This window comes from Emys orbicularis, chromosome 2 (assembly GCF_028017835.1).
Source record: "Emys orbicularis isolate rEmyOrb1 chromosome 2, rEmyOrb1.hap1, whole genome shotgun sequence".
In the NCBI taxonomy this organism is placed as follows: Eukaryota; Metazoa; Chordata; order Testudines; family Emydidae; genus Emys; species Emys orbicularis.
Genome location: NC_088684.1, coordinates 285701992 through 285721220, shown reverse-complemented (window position 1 = coordinate 285721220; position 19229 = coordinate 285701992). Strand labels below are relative to the sequence as shown.

General features: G+C 40.7%; 1 protein-coding gene across 1 annotated transcript in view; it reads right to left on the bottom strand.

Moving 5' to 3' along the window:
* TTC21A (tetratricopeptide repeat domain 21A) overlaps nt 1–18500 on the bottom strand; it is a gene marked incomplete at its 5' end in the record, with an annotated part of 65255 nt that extends 46755 nt beyond the window's left edge. The window contains 7 exons of the mRNA XM_065398625.1: nt 614–712; nt 2536–2620; nt 3422–3579; nt 4170–4292; nt 5951–6117; nt 15932–16045; nt 18356–18500. Coding sequence (XP_065254697.1) covers nt 614–712; nt 2536–2620; nt 3422–3579; nt 4170–4292; nt 5951–6117; nt 15932–16045; nt 18356–18500 — 891 coding nt within the window. The remainder of the gene's footprint in view (nt 1–613; nt 713–2535; nt 2621–3421; nt 3580–4169; nt 4293–5950; nt 6118–15931; nt 16046–18355) is intronic.
* Nucleotides 18501–19229: the final 729 nt, after the last annotated feature.

Sequence of the window (19229 nt, the reverse complement as noted above, 5' to 3'; positions counted from 1 at the left end):
TCAAGATAAAACAGGGGGGAAATAAGTACTTAAATATAGCAAATCTACAAAATAGTTAAAAATAAAATAGGCCCACTGTCTTGGAATACCAAGCAGTAAATAGAATATTTGGAGTGAAATCATGGCTCCACTGAAGTCAACGGGGCTGGGATTTCATTTCTGAGGAATATCCAATGGGTGGCCAAACATACTATGTATCATTCATAGAGCTTGTCTCCAATATTAAGGGTGAATCCACTTCACCTATAACAAAGCCAGAATAATTGAGTTCTAGGTATGGGTAGAAGTTGTCAAGGAAAAATGCTGGTTTTTCTGTTATGTGTAACTATTTCCTGTGAAATTCTCTGAGTATGTGAATGACATAGTCTAGATAACAGCTATGCCAGATAACACTATGCTAACTAATGAATCTCGGTTTTCCGCTTGAGACATTTCTTCAAATTGATGCCTGCAAACTTCTTAGCATTGTAGATTTTATGAACTCTGCAGACAAGTCAGACGGTACCCTTAAGTTTGTAAGTTTATAATGGAAAACTAGTCACACCCGCAACTATGTAGTTGCTTCCACAGATGCATAATTACTATCAGTTTTTAAACAAACAAACATGCTTACCAATCTACTGACCACAAGGATTTTTCGATGATGTAAGTCTGAATTATGAGGTTCTTTAGTCTCCAAAGAATGAATAAAATCTCTAAGTTGAAATGATGCCTGCAGAAAAAAATATTTAATGAACTAATGAATTTATTTCAAAATTAGAGAGAATAATTCAGATAATACTACCATTCTTTACACAAGAGTCCTTTGAATGGTACACAGGGTAAAATTCATGACCCAAACAAAGTCTGAGTAGACTGGCTTTGTGTAGGGGACTGTGTTGGGATGGAGTATAGAATCCTTTATCAAGACAGCAGGCAAGATACAGGGATCAGTGGCTGCTACTCAAGCCCATGGGCTTCATAATCATGAACCCATTGACCTCTCCTCTGCCTCTTCATCAGCCTACTCCAACCCCTACTCCATAGCCTACACCAGCTACATCACATGAAAATGATGTGAACTCTCCCTGTACTTCTGTTCTACAGGAGAATTACGAATGTTCTGTTGCAGCCTTCCATCACTATTGTGCTGCTGGATGAATTCTATTCTAACTGCAGAAATTACTTGGCTAAGTAAATTAGCATTGTGATTTACAGAGTACATTTATAACAGTTTAGGATACTAACAATAAACTGGCTCATGTGCCTTTCCACCAACTACATTTCCTCTTTTGCTCTTAGAATCACAGAACCACTTGAGCTAAAATGCACCTCTAGAAGGCTATCTAGTCCATCCCATGCACTTCAGAAATCTGGAAGGAGTCTAAAGATAGGATTGATGCAGGTGAGCTTTGAAGACTACATTCCAGCATCAGGTGTGAATGAAAGCATAATATTGATATTGGAGATATAGGGCTATGCTCTGACGGTGACAGAGGATGATTTGGGAGTCATGGAGTGTTGGGATGTCTTCTAGGATTAGGACCTCTTCATACCACTTCTCTTGAAAAAGTACCATGAGGTCTTTAAGGATCACAAAAAAATCAAGGCCTCAACTTTATACTTCTGTCATAACTATAAAGGGAAGGGTAACAGCTTTCCTGTGTACAGTACTAAAATCCCTCCTGGCCAGAGACTCCAAAATCCTTTTACCTGTAAAGGGTTAAGAAGCTCGGGTAACCTGGCTGACACTTGACCCAAAGGACCAATAAGGGGACAAGATACTTTCAAATCTTGGGGGGGGGGGGGGGTGAAGGCTTTTGTGTGTGCTCTTTGTTTTAAGGGGTTGTTCGCTCTTGGGACTGAGAGGGACCAGACATCAATCCAGGTTCTCCCCATCTTTCTAAACAAGTCTCTCATATTTCAAACTTGTAAGTAAAAAAGCCAGGCAAGGCGTCTTAGTTTTACTTTGTTTTCTCAACTTGTAAATGTACCTTTTACTAGAGTGTTTATCTTTGTTTGCTGTACTTTGAACCTAAGACAGAGGGAGGTCCTCTGAGCTCTTTAAGTTTGATTACCCTGTAAAGTTATTTTCCATACTGATTTTACAGAGATGATTTTTACCTTTTTCTTTAATTAAAAGCCTTCTTTTTAAGAACCTGATTGGTTTCTCCTTGTTTTAAGATCCAAGGGGGTTTGGATCTGTATTCACCAGGAGTTAGTGAAAGGAAGGAGCGGGGAAGGGTCAATTTCTCCTTGTTTTAAGATCCAAGGGGGTTTGGATCTGTATCCACCAGGAGTTGGTGAAAGGAAGGAGGGGGGAAGGGTCAATTTCTCCTTGTTTTAAGATCCAAGGAGTTTGGATCTGTATTCACCAGGGAATTGGTGAAAAGTTTCTAAAAGCTTCCCAGGGAAGGGAATGGTGGCAGCGGACCAGAACTAAGCTGGTAGTTAAGCTTAGAAGTCCTCATGCAGGCCCCCACACTTGTACCCTAAAGTTCAAAGTGGGGATACAGCCTTGACAACTTCAAATACTAGTAAATATAGAATACTCACTGCATTCAAGTTTCCAGTTCTTGAAAGCTCATTTACAATACTAGCTTGAAGTCCATCTATATTGGTCTCATCTTTGCTCAGGATTCTTAAACAATAATTATTATATGTAAGTTGCATACAAGTTTTACAAAGCAAAACAGAATACAGTACCTACAGTTATTTTTTAATAGATTGAGCGTGTTCTCTGATGTTGAAAGATAATCTAGTCATTGAGTGAAAGCTTCATAAATGATACATTTCTACATTTCTAATTGTGGTAAAAAGGGAAAGTAGGGGTAGGAAAAACTGTGGCTCTAAAGTATCCAAGGGTACATCTACACAGCAAAGTTTCAGACAGTGAGTTTCAGAGTCCAGATCAAATTGACTTGGGCTCACAGGGCTAAAAATATCGGAGTAGACATTTGGTCTCAGGCTGGAGCCCAGGCTCTGAGATCTGTCAAGAGAGGAAGAGCTTAGAGCCCACGGCTGCATCCTGAGCGTGAATGTCTACATGGCTATTTGCAGCCCCATATCACAAGCCCTACGAGCCTAAGACAGTTGACCTGAGCTCTGAGACACTGATAGGTAGGGTTTTTTGCTATGTAGACATAATCTGAGAATTTACACTCTGATATAAGTAACAAAATACTGTCCCAGGGACACACATTTCAGTTACCATGAAACTGCTTAATATCAGGAAAAATTATTCTGGGACCTCATGGAAGACAATTGCTTAAAATATTTTAAGTTGTTAAATGTATTTTGAGGAAATGAATCTGAAGAAGAAATACACTCTTAACGTTACAAATATATGTGTAACAACTTTATAGAGGCATGTAGTAGAATTTAGAAAGGAAATTACATATCTTAGTCTGTTCTGGATTTGTTTGGTTTTTATCATCCCTACCTTAGTGCAGTTTCTAAAGTTTGCTCCCAGTCTTGCTGAGCTAAAAATAGCCTCATCTTGAGGATAAATGCTGGTATGAAACCAGAAAAATTGACTATTATTTGGTTAACTACTTCCAGAGCACCTGAATAGTTCTGTTGCATCATGAAATATCTTGCCTATGGGGGGGGGGGGGGGGAAAAGAAAGAAAAACAATCTCATTGATTCAGAAAAATGGCAGATTGTACTAATATGCTAATGGAATATCATTAAATTGGTAGCTAATTATCATCTGCTTCATTATTTGAACCAACAAAAGATCCAGATCACTTATTTTTGTGGCAACTGGAGCCAACAAGAAGGGGGATTAAATTCAGGGCCTCCCAGCCCTCCCTACATAGTCATCACAAGACTCACCAGTAACCATTTTAGAGAACTGGACCCCAGCATCTCCCATTCCCTTCTCACTTTCATGGTCGGGACTAGCAAGGGAGGAGCTGGAAGTTAATGGGAGTTAGGCACCAAACCTGCTTAGGCACTTTTGCACATCTTACAAGGCACCTATTTGCATCTTTAGGTGCCTAAATCCCTTTGAAAACAGGCTATATATTTCTGGAAAGCAACCTAGGAGTCAACAATGGTATGAGTGGGCACAGGAAAAGGAAGTTGTCCTGTGTCCTCTCTGTCAAAAATGAAGTCCAATGACAATGAGTGAAGTAAGAAGGAAAGTATAAAATAGAGTTAAAAAAACCCCAAGAATTAACTATACCTTTCCCATCATCCCAAATATATCGGTGGTGTCTTGGATCCCTTCGTCTAAGTATTTGATAGACTTCTTAATAGCATGCTGTTTGTCAGATGTACAGTACACCCATCCTTTAAGCATAAGACCCTGTAAAGGTTAAAAAAAAAAAAATCCATATATTTTAAGTTACACAATAGGCAAATCATAATATGCAGTGAAAAGTCTTAATTTCTTGTCTCAAGTATATTTATTTTTGTTTAAATATTTAAATGCATAAAATAATAAAAAGATGCCTTTCACAAGCTCTAAGCACCTTTGAAAATTATTTAAAGCCACAAAAGGTATAATATCAGAAAGCAGCGTCACCTTTAGCCATACATAGCAATAAGTGATGCAGCCTAATAACAATATACCTGTCTTTAAAATTACACCTTAAGCATAAAAACATCCTCCTCACTAAAATTCAATGAGCATTATGGCCAAATGTCTAGCCAACCAAGAGGTGCCATTTCAGCACAATGAAGCACACCCTTCATGCCTTACCTTGATTATAAAATGGATTTTCGTTATTATTGACAGAAGAGAAATGACAGACCAAGATTCAAACATTTTCAAAGTCAGTATTCTGGCAAATATTTGAATTAGCCATTGCACACAATCTTTGTTAAAAGGGTCATTCTCCATTGGCAATGTATATGGATGAAACCAGAAAAAAAAAAAATTCTTGTCTTATCCATTTAATTAGGAGTAAAAAGTATCAAATTCTCAGTGTGCAACACATCAACAGATAGATAAGAATTTTCAAAAAAAAAAAAACTCAAGGAGTATATTTATTGAGAAATTTGGCTAGATTTGTCATCCACCTGTTGTGTATCAGTCAAAACTTCAATATATTAATATCCACACCTTATGGCCTGTGTTTACATGTGACAGATGTGACCAGCCTGTTTAATTTTTTGCATTTTCAATATTGCTTCTGTGACCAGACTGCTTTCTTCTGTAATGAAATCCATGGGAGGGAATTTAAGAGAAGGAAAAATCCTCCCTGGCTGAATTCCTCCAAAAAAATTTTCATCAGAGTGTGGGGTTTGCCTCTCTATAGCACAGGCTGTTGGGCCTTCCCAGAAATTGCACAGATTCCAAGGTAATCTGCATGAAGGCTGTGTAATTATGGACTGGATCTGTGCCCAGTTACATCAAGTAACTCCACTGATGTCGGTGGAGTTACCTCACATTTACAGTAGAAGCTGGCCCATCATGACATACTTGTGTGATAGTTGTCCTACTTCACAGCACCGTGATGAAACAATTTGCTTCATTCATTTCAAGTCAGTAACATCACACACACTAGTGTTTTGATCATCTGTGTACTGTGAAAATTGCTTCATCAGTTTTTACAACAAGTACTATATTTGTATACAGTAGTAATGTTTTTGTACACAAATGTATTTGCACACAATGATTAATGCCATTCCCATTTTTCATGGTAGAAACTCAGCATGTAGTTATTTTCCTTTGCAAAAAAATATTGATTTGGATTGAGGTGGAGACATTCACTTCAAACTGTTTTAAAAACAGCATCAAACAGCTCTTATCTCAGCTTGTGTATGAAACAAGATATTTACATCTAGGTAAATCTAAATTTTCTCAGCTCTCTGTGAGCTGAGGGGTGAAAACGTTATCTACTATGTTTTGCCAGTTTATTTTTTACCATCTAATTAAAACTGTGATCACATTTAATTTTAAATATTGAGAACTTCAGCCAGACATTTGTCTTATGGGTGAAAAACCTTTATATACATTACCTCTCTAGACCCATTAGATATTTTCAGCATTCTGTCAATGTATTCATTTGCTTTATCATTTTTACCCATCAGCCACAGAAACATTCCTGCATAATATAATGCATTAATTCCTGCAGTCTTCCGGGTTTCCTTTAATTTGTTTTCCAGCTCCAAAACAGCATCACGATCTGAAAGCAAATATCCCAACCAAAAATGTTTAAAACATATATAGAACTTATGTAATGCCAAAATATGGTATTTGGTAGCCAAATGAACCAAAGGCCCCAATCCTGCAAACACTTACACACGTGAATAACTTTTCATGTGGGTAGTTCCATTGAACTCAAAGCTACTCATGCAAGTAAGGGTTTGCAGATTCAGGGCATAAAATAGCAGGCTCTTTTCCTTTTAGAACTGGTATATTTTAACTGGAGTTATTTTTTGCATACAGACAAACTGAAAAAAGTAGCACATCATTCTCTATTACTGTAGGATCTATTCTCCCCATAACATGTGTGGGATTTGGGCCCAATCCTTGGTGGTACCTAGCATCCTACACTCCCATTCACTTTAACATGAATAGAAGGTGCTCAATATCTTGCAATATCTTTCTGCATATAACCCCAATTAGTTTTAATATTAGCTCCCTGCCTTTTTCTCCCTGGTATTATGAAATAATCTTGCACATTGCTTGGGAGATACCAAATACAATAAAACAGATTAATGACTCCTGGAACTGTCCAAACAATTAGTGAAATCATTTTATAATCTAAGCCTATTTTCCTTCTCTCTGTTTTCTCATGCCACTGTATTGTCGTCTCTTATCTTTCTATAAACACACCTCTTTCCCTCTCCATATTTTCTTTCTTTCCCTACTCCTCTCCTTCTATTTGTTCCATCTACTTTGTGTTCTTGTTCTTTAACAATTAACAACAAATAGTGCTCTGAATGAGGCACTAACATTGTGAAATGCTCCAACTCATTTTTGTGTTTGATGTTAACAGTAACAGAATAGAACCTTGCTAATGTGTACTAACGACTGGGCTACCCATTGTGAATTACAGAATTTTATAAATGAGCAAATAAGAGAGCAATCGATTTTAATAACATCAAGGCTACAGCATAATAAAATAAAATTTACCCATTTATTTTAATTTGTATAGTTTAATCCAGGGCTTTGGAGCAGAGCCCGGAGCTGGAGTGCGGAGCAGCTCCGGAGCAGTGGAGCTGCAGGTTTTTGCCTGGAGCTGGAGCGGAGCCGGAGCACAGCTCCAAAGCCCTGGTAATCTTCATAGTACAGTATTTTTTCCCCATTGATATCATTGCTGATTCACTCCACTCCTCACTTTCCTCCACCCTTGACTCTTTTGCCCCTCCTCTCCCATTGAAAGGTCCACCTCACCAGCCCCCAGCCCTGGCTCACCACCAACAACCACTTCCCACACTCCTGCTTCCCTGCTGTGGAGAGTCTCTGGTAAAAATGCTGTGACCAGGCCCACATCCTTCATTACAGATTTGTTCTCTCCTCTTTCAGTTCTAAAATCTTCCAGGCTAATCAACTCTACTTCACTGAATCTCACACCTGCAATACCAGCTGCCATTTCAGGACCTTTAATCACTCCTCAAACCTTTCCCTCTTCCTGCTTCCACTTCTCCCTCTGCACAGGCTGATTTCTTTCAAGAGAAAACTGAAAATATGCCTCTCCCCTAGGCTTGTCTTTCTTTCCTCTATTCCCCCTACAACTCTCTCCTCCTTCTCCCTCGTCACAGATTCAGAAGTTTCTCATCTGCTCTCCTCCTATAACCCCTCCACTTGCCCCAGTGGCCCCAACTCCTGACTTCCCTTGCATACATTCCCATACCCTACATCAGCGGTTCTCAACCAGGGGTCTGCGAGACCTTTCAGGGGGGCCACAGGCCACCCGACTGAAACCCAGTGCCCCGACCCCCGGCATTCCCCGTGGGCAGAAGCCCTGAGTCCCTGGGCAGAGTTGGGGGGCACAAGGGTGTTGCCTCCCTGCCCCAAACTGCAGTGCCTTACCCTGAGTGGGATAGTCCGGGGCACAGCTCCAGCTCCTTCTCTCCCTCCTCATCTCCCGCAATTCCCCTCAGGCCCCGCCCTCTGGCCAGGTTAATAATATAATATATGGAGATATACCTATCTCATAGAGCTGGAAGGGACCCTAAAAGGTCATTGAGTCTAACCCCCTGCCTTCACTAGCATAACCAAGTACTGATTTTTGCCCCAGATCCCTAAGTGGCCCCCTCAAGGATTGAACTCACAACCCTGGGTTTAGCAGGCCAATGCTCAAACCACTGAGCTAGCCCTCAGATGTAGATGGGAAGCCAGAGCCAGGCAGTGCAGGGCAGCTGCTTCTCTGGCTGGTAGTGCCATGGAGCGGACAGCTGTGGCATTCCCACATTTACTGCTGGTGCCTAGGGTTGTGGCTGCTCCTCAGCTCCCAGCCTCCTTTGACTGGTCATGCAGCCCATAAGAGCTACCTGGGCAGGGGGACCCGACTCTGGGGCGGCAGAGCCCTCGGGGGAGCAACCACTGCAGAGGGAGCCCTCCCAGCACACAGACTCTAGCTACCCCCCCACCCCGCCCAGACACAGCCCCTAGCTACCCCCATCCCTGCACTCTGAGCTACCCCCTGCCTGCACAGAGCCCCTAGCTACCCCTTTCCCTGCACCCTGAGTGGTTTTCAAACTTTTTGAATTGAATCCCCCCTCTGTGTTATATTTTTTGGTTGTGCCCCCCTGGGTGGCCTGCTGAGGTGAGTCAGGGAGTGGAGATGGCACTCCCTCCCTGGACCGCGTTGTGAAGAGCTGGCCCGAGCCCTGCCGGCCCTTGCCCCCTCAAAATAAAAGTCAAATTATGCCTGTGAAGGCCTGCCTCGCTGGACCGGAGCCCCAAGTCCTCCCCGCCCCCACTGGGCCCTGGAGTTTTTATAGCATGTTGAGGGGGGCCTCCGAGAGAAAAAGACTAAGAAGCCCTGCCCTACATTGCTCTTCTCCTTAATCTCCCTCACTCTCCTCTGGCTCCTTCCCCTCACAATACAAACATGCTTAGTCTATCTCATCTTAAAAAAGTCACTCTTGACTCTACTTGCCTCTCCATTACTGTCCCATCTCCTTTCTTCTTTTCACCTCCAAGTTAACTGAACACACTCTTTACAACAGCTGTCCAGAGTTGCATCTTAGACCATCTCCAATAGAGCTTCCATTCCTTGCACTCAACTGAAACCACTCTTGCCAAAATTGCTAATGTCTTTCTCTTAGCCCAATCTCAGAATCAGTACTCTAGCCTCATGTTCCTTGACCTGTCAGCTGCCTTTGATGCAGTTGACCCTGTTCTTCTTCATGAAATCTTGTCCTCCCTCAGCTTCCATGACTCCATCCTCTCCTGGTTGTCTCCTACTTCACAATGTGTCCTTTGGAGGACCCTCCTCATCCCCCACCTTTCAGCTTTCCTTGGGGCGTTCCGTAATTTCTGTTCTTCGTCCCATCCTTCTCTCTCTCTACATCTTTTCTCTGGGTAATCTCATCTGCAAACACACATTCAACTACCATCTCTATGCAGACTATTCACAGATCTACCTTTCTACTCCAGACCTGTCTGCTTCCATCCAAATAAAAATCTCAGCCTGTCTCTCTGACATCTCCTTGTGGATGTCTAGCTCAACATAGCTAAAACAGAGCTCTTAATCTCCCCACCCCCCCAAAGCCCTCCTCACTACCTCCTACCTTGATCACTGTGGACAATACCACCATTCTACCTGTCACTGAAGCCCATAACCTGGATGTCATGTTCCACTTGGACCTCTCTCTAGGTCCTCACATCCACGCTATGTCAAAATATTGATGATTCTTTTTGCATAGCATTTCTAAGACATGGCCCTTTGAATCCATCCACACAGCTACAACTCTTACCCAGGCTCTCATCATCTCACATCTCAATTACTACAACACCTTTTTCTCTGGCCTTGATAAATGCAATCTTGTCCACAGATATACATTCAGAATGTTGATGCAAAGATCTTTTTCTTATCCTGTTGATTTGACCATGTCACCCCTCTCTTTGTATCCCATCACTGGCCCCCTCTTCTCTATCGTATCAAACATAAGCTAATCTGTCTTCATTTTCAAGGCCCTTCACGGCCTATTCTCCACCTACCTATCATCTCTCATTCAGTATCCAAAGGGCGACTCCCGCCTCTGATCAGCCCCTAATGTCAGCCTCCATCACCCACTTGCTACACTTTCAAACAAACACCTTTGTGCTTTCTCCCATGCTGTTGCTCATGCTTGGGGGAAGCTCCCCATAAACATCTACAAAGCTAACTCATTCAAACCCCTCCTCTCCTTTCCTGTGAGACCTATAAAAACTTGACAATGGTTAGGTTGCTGGTGTGCTAAAACCACTGCCCATGATGCTGACCAATATTGTCTCATTGTTTCTTTGAGCTCCCCTGTCTGTCTGTCCATTTGTTGTTTCTTATCTTACATTTAGAAAGTAAGCTCTTAGGGGTAGGGACTGTATTTTGTTCTGTGTTTGTACAGCACCTAGAGCAATGGGGTCTTGGTCCATGACTGGGACTCCCAGGCATTGCAATAATGCAAATAATCAATAATAATATTAAAATATTCAACAATGTGCTTTGTAAAGTAGCTGCAGTAATAATAGCTATGTAATATGAGGTCACCTTACTGCATTCTGCTATGAAATCTCTGCTGAAATGTCAGATGAAAATAATAATTTGGGTGATAATTATTATTTTCAGGGTGGATAAAAATCAATGATTTAAAATTTTTTTTTAAAAAATCTGTTTATTTTTTATTTAAATCGGATTTTTTTGATAAAACGCTTTTGAGGAAAAAACCTATCTAAAGATAGTTTTAATTATGATACATTATAGCTCAAAGATGTCTCATACTATAGAATTAGAATTTATAATCCCTATTCCATGATGAGATAATATATTCATGTAATGTTTAAGAAAAGTTTTGTAAATGAGTTCCAATAGTTAATGGATTAGGGACCTAATTTTATGGGGTTCCAGGGTCTTCTGTATAGATTATTTAGGTTAATCTTTCTATCTACCCAATGGGACTCAATGCTCAGTCTAGAAGATACCATCAGAGATGCTTAGTTTTGCAGTTCTCAGACTGTGCATTTGTGTCTCCAGAGATAACAAGCTTGTTAACAGCAAAAATGTTTTTTTAAATAAATAATGCATAGAGGTGAGAAATAACAGACCTCAACCCTATTGTTCCTCTGCAAATTTGTATACACAGAGTCAATCCCTTACCTCTCTCTAAAAGTGCAAAGTTTCAAAAAGTTCAATGAATAGAAGATTGTTGGGGGCGGAATAGATCTGGACAAGGAGAAGAAGTCTGGAGATAAATGTGAGAAGGGAGGGACAGGCAGTAGAAACAAAAGTGAAACTGTTTGAGCAGCATATTCCAGAAGTCTTGAGGTCTTTCTGAGTGTAGCCTCCATTGATTTGAGATCTACCATACCATTCTCTCACTAGAAGAGAAAACCTATAATGGCAGCAGGCCATAAAAGAGACCCGGTTTGGGAATATTTTAATGAAGTTCCTTTACCTGTGGGTAAGACAGGCATGCTGCAAAATGCAAACAGTGCAACAAAGAAATGAAAGGCCTGGTTTCCCGAATGAAACAACATCATGAGAAGTGTTCCTGCTCAGGAGGAAGCTGCATTGAAGATGATGAAAGGAACATGTCTGAGCATACAGGATCTTCAGGTTGGTAAACTTTTTTATTTCATACTTCTTTCTTAAGGACTGCCTGTCTTCCTTCTGGACTATTCTTGAATTCTCATGTTTGAGCAAAAACTATAGTTGTTACTCTCCAGTACTATCATTTTAGATGCAGTTGTGATAAAAAAATAAATAGCTGAAATAGGCAGATCTTCCTTTTACAATTTCACTTTTAAAGTAGTACTGAGTGTCAGTGAATGCAATGAGTAATACTAAATGAGCAGTATGGTAATAATAATTAAATAACTGCAGTGACTTATTTTGTTTAGGAGAATCCATCCTCAACATACAGGATTCTGAAAACTATCCACCTTCAAGATCACCATCATTTTCTATAGTTTCAGAGTTATCTGCCAATGATAGTGTTTCAGTCGAATCATGTATGTCACATAGCCGCATTGGATCACCTGTAGCAAAAAGAAAAAAAAAATCTCTATCATCCAGAAACAATCAGCAGATTACAAAAAGAGATAAAAGGGGGAGGGATAGCTCAGTGGTTTGAGCATTGGCCTACTAAACCCAGGGTTGTGAGTTCAATCCTTGAGGGGGCCACTTAGGGATCTGGGGCAAAAATCAGTACTTGGTCCTGCTAGTGAAGGCAGGGGGCTGGACTCGATGACCTTTCGAGGTCCCTTCCAGTTCTATGAGATAGGTATATCTCCATATATATGAAAAAATGGCCCAGTTTGTTTATGCAATGAACTTTCCTTTCCATATGATTGAGAACCCATACTTCATTAACATGGTTCAGTCATTAAGACTAGGATACAGTCCACCCAACAGAGCAGATGTCACAGGGCAAATTGCTGGATAAAGTGTATGAAAGAGAAATTGAGCAGTAGGCAAAAGGTCTAGAGAGTAAAATTGTTAACCTGAGTCTTGATGGGTGGAGCAATGTCCACAATGATCCTGTTATACGTGCTTGTGTGACAACAGAAGAAGGGAATGTCTTCCTGAGAGAAACAATTGATACACCAGGAAATGCACACACAGCAGAATACTTATAAGAAGTAGCAGTAAAAGCTATAACAAACTGTGAAAAAAATTCAAATGTCTAGTAAGCAGCTTGGTCACAGACAATGCTACAAATGTATCCAAGATGAGAAGAAATTTAGAAGCGAGTGAAGAGAGTCCAAAGCTAATAACATACGGTTGCAGTGCTCATTTGATGCATCTCCTAGCCAAAGACTTCAGTGTTCCAGAAATAAAGGCTAATGTGGTTGAAATTGCAAAATACTTCCATAACAACCACTTTGCAGCAGCTGCTCTGAAAAAAGTGGGAGGAACCAAGCTAACTCTCCCACAAGACGTGCGATAGAACTCAGTAGTGGACTGTTTTGAGCACTATATCAAGAACTGGCCTAATCTAATGACAGTTTGTGAACAAAATTGTGAAAAAATAGATGGCACTGTCACAGCCAAAGTTCTCAACATTGGGCTTAAGAGAAATGTTGAACACATGCTGAGTACCCTGAAGCCTATTTCTGTAGCCTTGAACAAAATGCAGGGAAATAGCTGTTTTATTGCTGATGCTGTTGAAATTTGGAAGGAACCGAGTGAGATCTTAAAAGAGAAATATGCAATGACAGAGTTAATTTACAAGCATTAAAAAAACGAATGGGACAAGCACTATCTCCAGCTCATTTTCTTGCAAATATTCTCAATAATCGGTACCAGGGTCAAACCTTAACTGCTGAAGAAGAGGAGTTGGCTATGACATAGACATCCTGCAATCATCCCTCCATAATGCCAACTATAAAAAACTTCAGAGCTAAGGGTGAACCATTCAAGAAATATATGTTTGCTGATGATGTTTTAAAGTAAGTCACACCAGTGAACTGGTGGAAGTCATTTAAGCACATGGATTCAGAGACTGTTGAAGTGATAATCTCACTTTTAACAGCAGTAGCTTCTTCTGCCTGTGTAGAAAGAATATTTTCTTCCCCTTTGGACTAATTCATTCCAAATTGAGAAATCGTTTGGGACCTGAAAAAGTAGGAAAGCTTGTTTTTCTTTTCCAGATTATGAACAAACAGGAAAATGAAGGTGAAGACAACTGAGTTAGCTGCAGAAGCCAATATTTCAAGTTTCTCATGTTGACCTGGCTGACACAGTCGATTTAATTTTTGTTTTGTTTTTTTAAATATTTCATTTAACTAAACCTGATTTTAAAAAACTTGAATGTTTAACTAAATAAAAAAAGTCATATGCTTGTTTTGTTAAAATATTATATGTTTGCTGTTGAAGAAAATAATCCAGAATACATAATGTTGTTGTTTTAGTTAAATAAAACAATTTAAATGTCTGTTTGGTAATGTTCTCCTCCTAATGCAGCATGGCAAGAAAATCCTCCAAATATTAATGATTAACCTATTGAATTGGAGATAGTTCACCTCCCAATGACTTCATAAATATCTGCTTCACTTACCTTTGAATCATTCATTTTCTGATATAGCTGTAAAACTAATCTGAAAAGTTTTCAAAATAAATCACTTTAAAAATGTATAGTGTGTACCTTCTAAAAATGAAACCTACATCTATCTCTGAATTGTGAATAATATGTATTAAGGTTATAACAACCAACAAGAATGCACTTTTATGTAGAAATCCATGATTAAATCAAGTCTTCCTGACTAGTGATTTAAATCACGATTTAAATCAAATCCACCCTGATTATTTTTGCATATTAATAAACTGAGAATTAGTGAGGTTCTACTATAAAACTGATATAGCACATTTTATCCCCAAGGATCCCAAAGTGCTTTATTAACTACATTCATGTGGCAATTATATAGCCTTTTTCTAAGGTCAGAGGACAACTACTAGTCAGATAATGAGTGCACAATATGCTGCACAGAAGTTGGGATGTGTGTGTGGCGAGAAGGGAGGGATTATTCTGGCCAATGAAACCAAGGCAACTACCCACTCTTGCAAAAGTACTATGGGACTGGTAATGTCCACAAGAGCAGACAGAATATAGGTTTTAAGATCTCATCTAAAAGATCCATACACCGCAAACTGCAAGTAACTCACTCACCTAATTTACAAGGGTGAAGGGTATAGTCAAACCAGGCAGGATTTAATGTAGGGAACTTCTAGGTGTTTCCTGGTTCTAGGAGAGTCTAATGATTTCCAACCTAATGCTGAAACAACCAGACCACCCTGAACTCAGACCAGTCCTGAAGGCTGTTGTTTTCAATAGTAAAAAAAGATGTGTTGTTCACAATAAGAAAGCTAATTCAAGGCAAGTAACTGTTTTACTTCAATGTAACTGGTCAAGGCATACCATAGGAGGTTTGTCCAGGGTATATGTCAGCTAGCTACATCATGGTAAAAGGTAAAACTACTGTTTGCCTTGTCTTCATGAGGATTTTATAATGAGATAGTTATTTCATAAAAGACACACATTGTTACCTCGTGAAATCCCCAAGTTCTCTAATACCTAGCACATATATAACGCTTTACAAGTTCAAAGTGCTGTACAAACTAACTAATTAATTCTCAAAACAGCCTGGCAGGCAGATAAATGAGTGGTTGGGGGCAGGTTGCCCTTGTCAGCAGCGGCACCAACTTTCTCCAGTAGTGGTGGGTGCCCAGTACTGGAGAAATTATGCCCCTTTTACCGCCCCAACTCCACCCCATCCCCGCCCCTGCCCCCATTCCAATCCCATCCCCAAAGTCCCTGCCCTAACTCCGCCCCCTTCCTGCCCCTATTGGATCCCTTCCTCAAATCCCCGCTCTGGCCCCACCTCTTCCCCCAGCGCGCAGCGTTCCCCCTCCTCTCCCCTCCCTGCCCCGCGAATCAGCTGTGTTGCAGCGCAAGGGCTGGGAGGGAGGAGAAGCAGGACGCGGCAGCGCGCTCGCGGCGGAGGTGAGTTGGAGCAGGGCGGCGGGGCGGGGCCACGGGGAGCTGCCAGTGGGTGCTCAGCACCCACCAATTTTTTTCCGTGGTGCTCCGGCGCCTACGCATCAGTCAGTTTAGCAATTAATGCAGCAATATTTCTTTTTGGTGCTATTCCTTTTAACAATCAGAATCCTTTTAAAAGAAATCAGTTAGGGCACATATATTTCCATAAAAATACTTTCAGGCTACTTTCCCCCTATGGTCTTCATTTGACCTAAATATGTGAATGCAGCACAAGACTACTGATTTGGTCAACTTTCTGATTTTTGGAAGTTTGTGATGAATGACATTTAACAGATAAGAAAAACTCACCAACATTTTCACATATTTTGTGTGCATAAATGAGTGCTAAAAGGCAGCATAATGAAACATCAGAGTGGCATTTCCTGGCATTCTCTAGCTGTAAGATAGCATCTTGTATTTGACCTGAAAAGACAATGCAGATAGCAGATTCACTAATTCTCACGTTTTAACGATCACTCAAAGAATTCGCTGTATACCCAGCTCAGAGACTCAGGCTAACTGAGCAGTACATTTTAATTACATGTCCTTGGCACTGGAGCTACCTTGTTCATATATGTATATTTAGTTTGCATGCTAGCTTTGGGATCATTGGAACATTGAGGAATAATGTACTATGGGGGTACACTATGTGATCCAGGTTCAGGTCTCTCATTACTGGCCTGATTTGCTGTTTACTCCTGAGGGAATTCTGCGCCACTGTGCAATGCAGAGTTTGCAGAAATTGACATTGTACACACTGAATTTCCTTTCCCTCACAGAAATGGGCTGCAGTGCTGCTAGCCACCACTATGGGCCACTGGACTTGGCAGAGCCCGCCCAGTTTGCACATAGAAGACACTGCTGGGGGGAGGGAGAGGAAGTTAGAGGGTTACTGGCAGCTGCAGTTCCCAGCATGTCCTGAGGGAAGGCGAGAGCGGTGTGCAGGAAACTCTGTGAAAGCCTGGGACCCAGCATCAGGCTGTTTCTCTGGGCGGGAAGGGGGATGAGTGTCTGGACAAGGGGTGGGGGGCCCACAGTTGGGCTCTCCGGGGGTAGAGGTTCGGGTATTTAGGCTGGGGAGACCGCATAGCTGGATTCTGGGGGGGATGGGGTGTGGGTATTTGGCCTGGGGGGGTCCCACGGGTGGGCTCTGGGGAGGAGTGGGTTTGGGTGTATTGACTGGGGGGGGAGGGGTTGTGGGTGTCTGGGCCCCCAGCTGGGCTCTGAGGTAGGGGGGAAGGGGGCAGAGAAATAGGAACTGGGTTGTCATAGGGGTTTCTTAACTCTCTACTCCTGGGGGAATTTTCGTGTGTGTCTGTATTGTTACAGACATACTTGCTGACAGGTATGTTGAAATAAATTACCCAAATAATTGAAACTGGAGTGATTATGTACTGTTATTTTGACAAATAAAGTTTGCAGAATTTTAAAATATTGTGCGCAGAATTTTTAATTTTTTGGTGCAGAATGTCCCCAGGAGTAGCTGTTATACAAGAGGCTCTGGAAAAAAGAATTGCTCCAAGTTGAGCAGTTCCCTACTTCCTACTCACACACCTTCATTTTTTTTTCTTTGCAAGGGTGGAAATTAAGATACAATAAAATTATCTGATTGATTCTTGGATAAATGATGCAGTACATGTAGCAGGAAACTTGGTATGAGTGCGGTATGCATATGATTGAATATTAGCATAGTTTTGTCTTTTGCTGGCTCATAGAACTGTTTTGTTGTATTCTGGTGCCTTATATTACATTGAGCAATAACTTGGATATATATGTGAAGACCTGCAAGCTTGTCCCAGAGATAATATTGGGAAGGGTATTATAAAAGGCTCCTGGGTCCTTTAATAACACCTGGAACTCTGTATGGGGTAAGGCTAGTTACAGAAATGACTTAAGAGTGTAAACAGCTAATAAACTGTTAAGAAACTTAGGTTTCAGAGTAGCAGCCGTGTTAGTCTGTATCTGCAAAAAGAACAGGAGTACTTGTGGCACCTTAGAGACTAACAAATTTATTAGAGCATAAGCATCCGAAGAAGTGGGTTGAAGCCCACAAAAGCTTATGCTCTAATAAATTTGTTAGTCTCTAAGGTGCCACAAGTACTCCTGTTCTTTTTAAGAAACTTAGGGTCTGATACAGTAACATAAATGTTTAATATTGATTGGGGATAGTATCTCTCTTCTCTATCTGCTCTTTATTAGGTACCAGTATGAAACAGTAGGAGCCATATGGACGAGCTGGTATTCAAACCACGCATATATGAAACCACAGAGCCTTGTTCAGCCGGGAGGCTGAAGTTGCAACTGCAGACTGACTGTCTTGGGAGAAGATGGTCTCTCTCCTGACCCCACTGACATGTCCAGCCCAATTATACCAGCTTGGAACTGTGCTGGAAACAGAATTTGAGATTTAGGGATTGTCTACACAGGAAGGCAATATATTCCAATATAAGGCAATGTGTGTATTTAAGCCACTATAGTTATACCTATATAACTCCCTGCGTGGACATTCTTATTACGGTATAAACAGTACCTTTTTCTAGTTTAGTTTATCACTTTAGAAGTGGTTTAAGCTAAACCTAGTGGGCCATCTATCTCTTCCTAAACATTTCTGTTATTGAAAAGTAAAATAATCCGTTTTAAACAAGAGAATAAAAAAACACAGGTGGAAAGTAAAGTAAGTTCAATTGTTGCTTTTCCTTACCAATATAACAATCACCTCTTCTTTGTATTTACCTAAATGTAAGGTTCCATATGCCTTGAAAAACTGAAACACTGGATCATTGATGTATTTGTCCAGTTCTAAATTTGCAAATTGCCTTACATGGTTGAAATATTTTTCTTGAGCATAATATATAATATAAGCCTGGAGGGAGGAAGAGAGCAGGAAAATTATTTTTTATTTAAGTAATTGTATTCTTTTTAATTTGAAAAATATCTGAAATGAGGAAATTCTTTCACTAAAGAAAGATAGTTGCTGCTGATTATTCATCATATTATGATCCTTAATTCATAAACTGAAAACCAGATATTAAGGTATCACTATGACAGCAGAGAGATGGCTACAAAAGGCACAGAATATTTGTAAAAGTCATACTTTACATAATTTGTTAACACAAGAAAGGCTAAATGCTAACCCAAAAGACACTTATTGCTCTGTGTTGTTTCCCCCCCCCCCCCCACCAGTTTGTATTATATCAGTTTGTGGGCTTAAAGCCTGATCCAGCGCTGCTGAAGCCAACATGAGTCCTTCCATCTACTTTAATGGATGCTAGATCAGGCTCTCATATTGTAAACCTGCTCCAGGATGAGGATATATTTGAGTTTCTGGCCCATTTAATCCTTGATGTTTCTGGTCAGTCTAGCAAAAAAGGAGCCTAACAGTGTAAATGTGTTGGTTTTCATGACGCCTGTCAGTTGGAAGCCAGACAGAAATCACTAAATTTATTTCTACTGAAGTCATCAGTTTCCTCTGTTGGCTAGCTAATCAGCTCTCAGTGTGTAAATGGAATTGCTCATTAATTTTTCTGCTCTACTGCACACTGATAAATCCACAACTGGAGTAGTGTGTCCAGTTCTGGGCACCATGTTTCAGGAAAGATGTGGACAA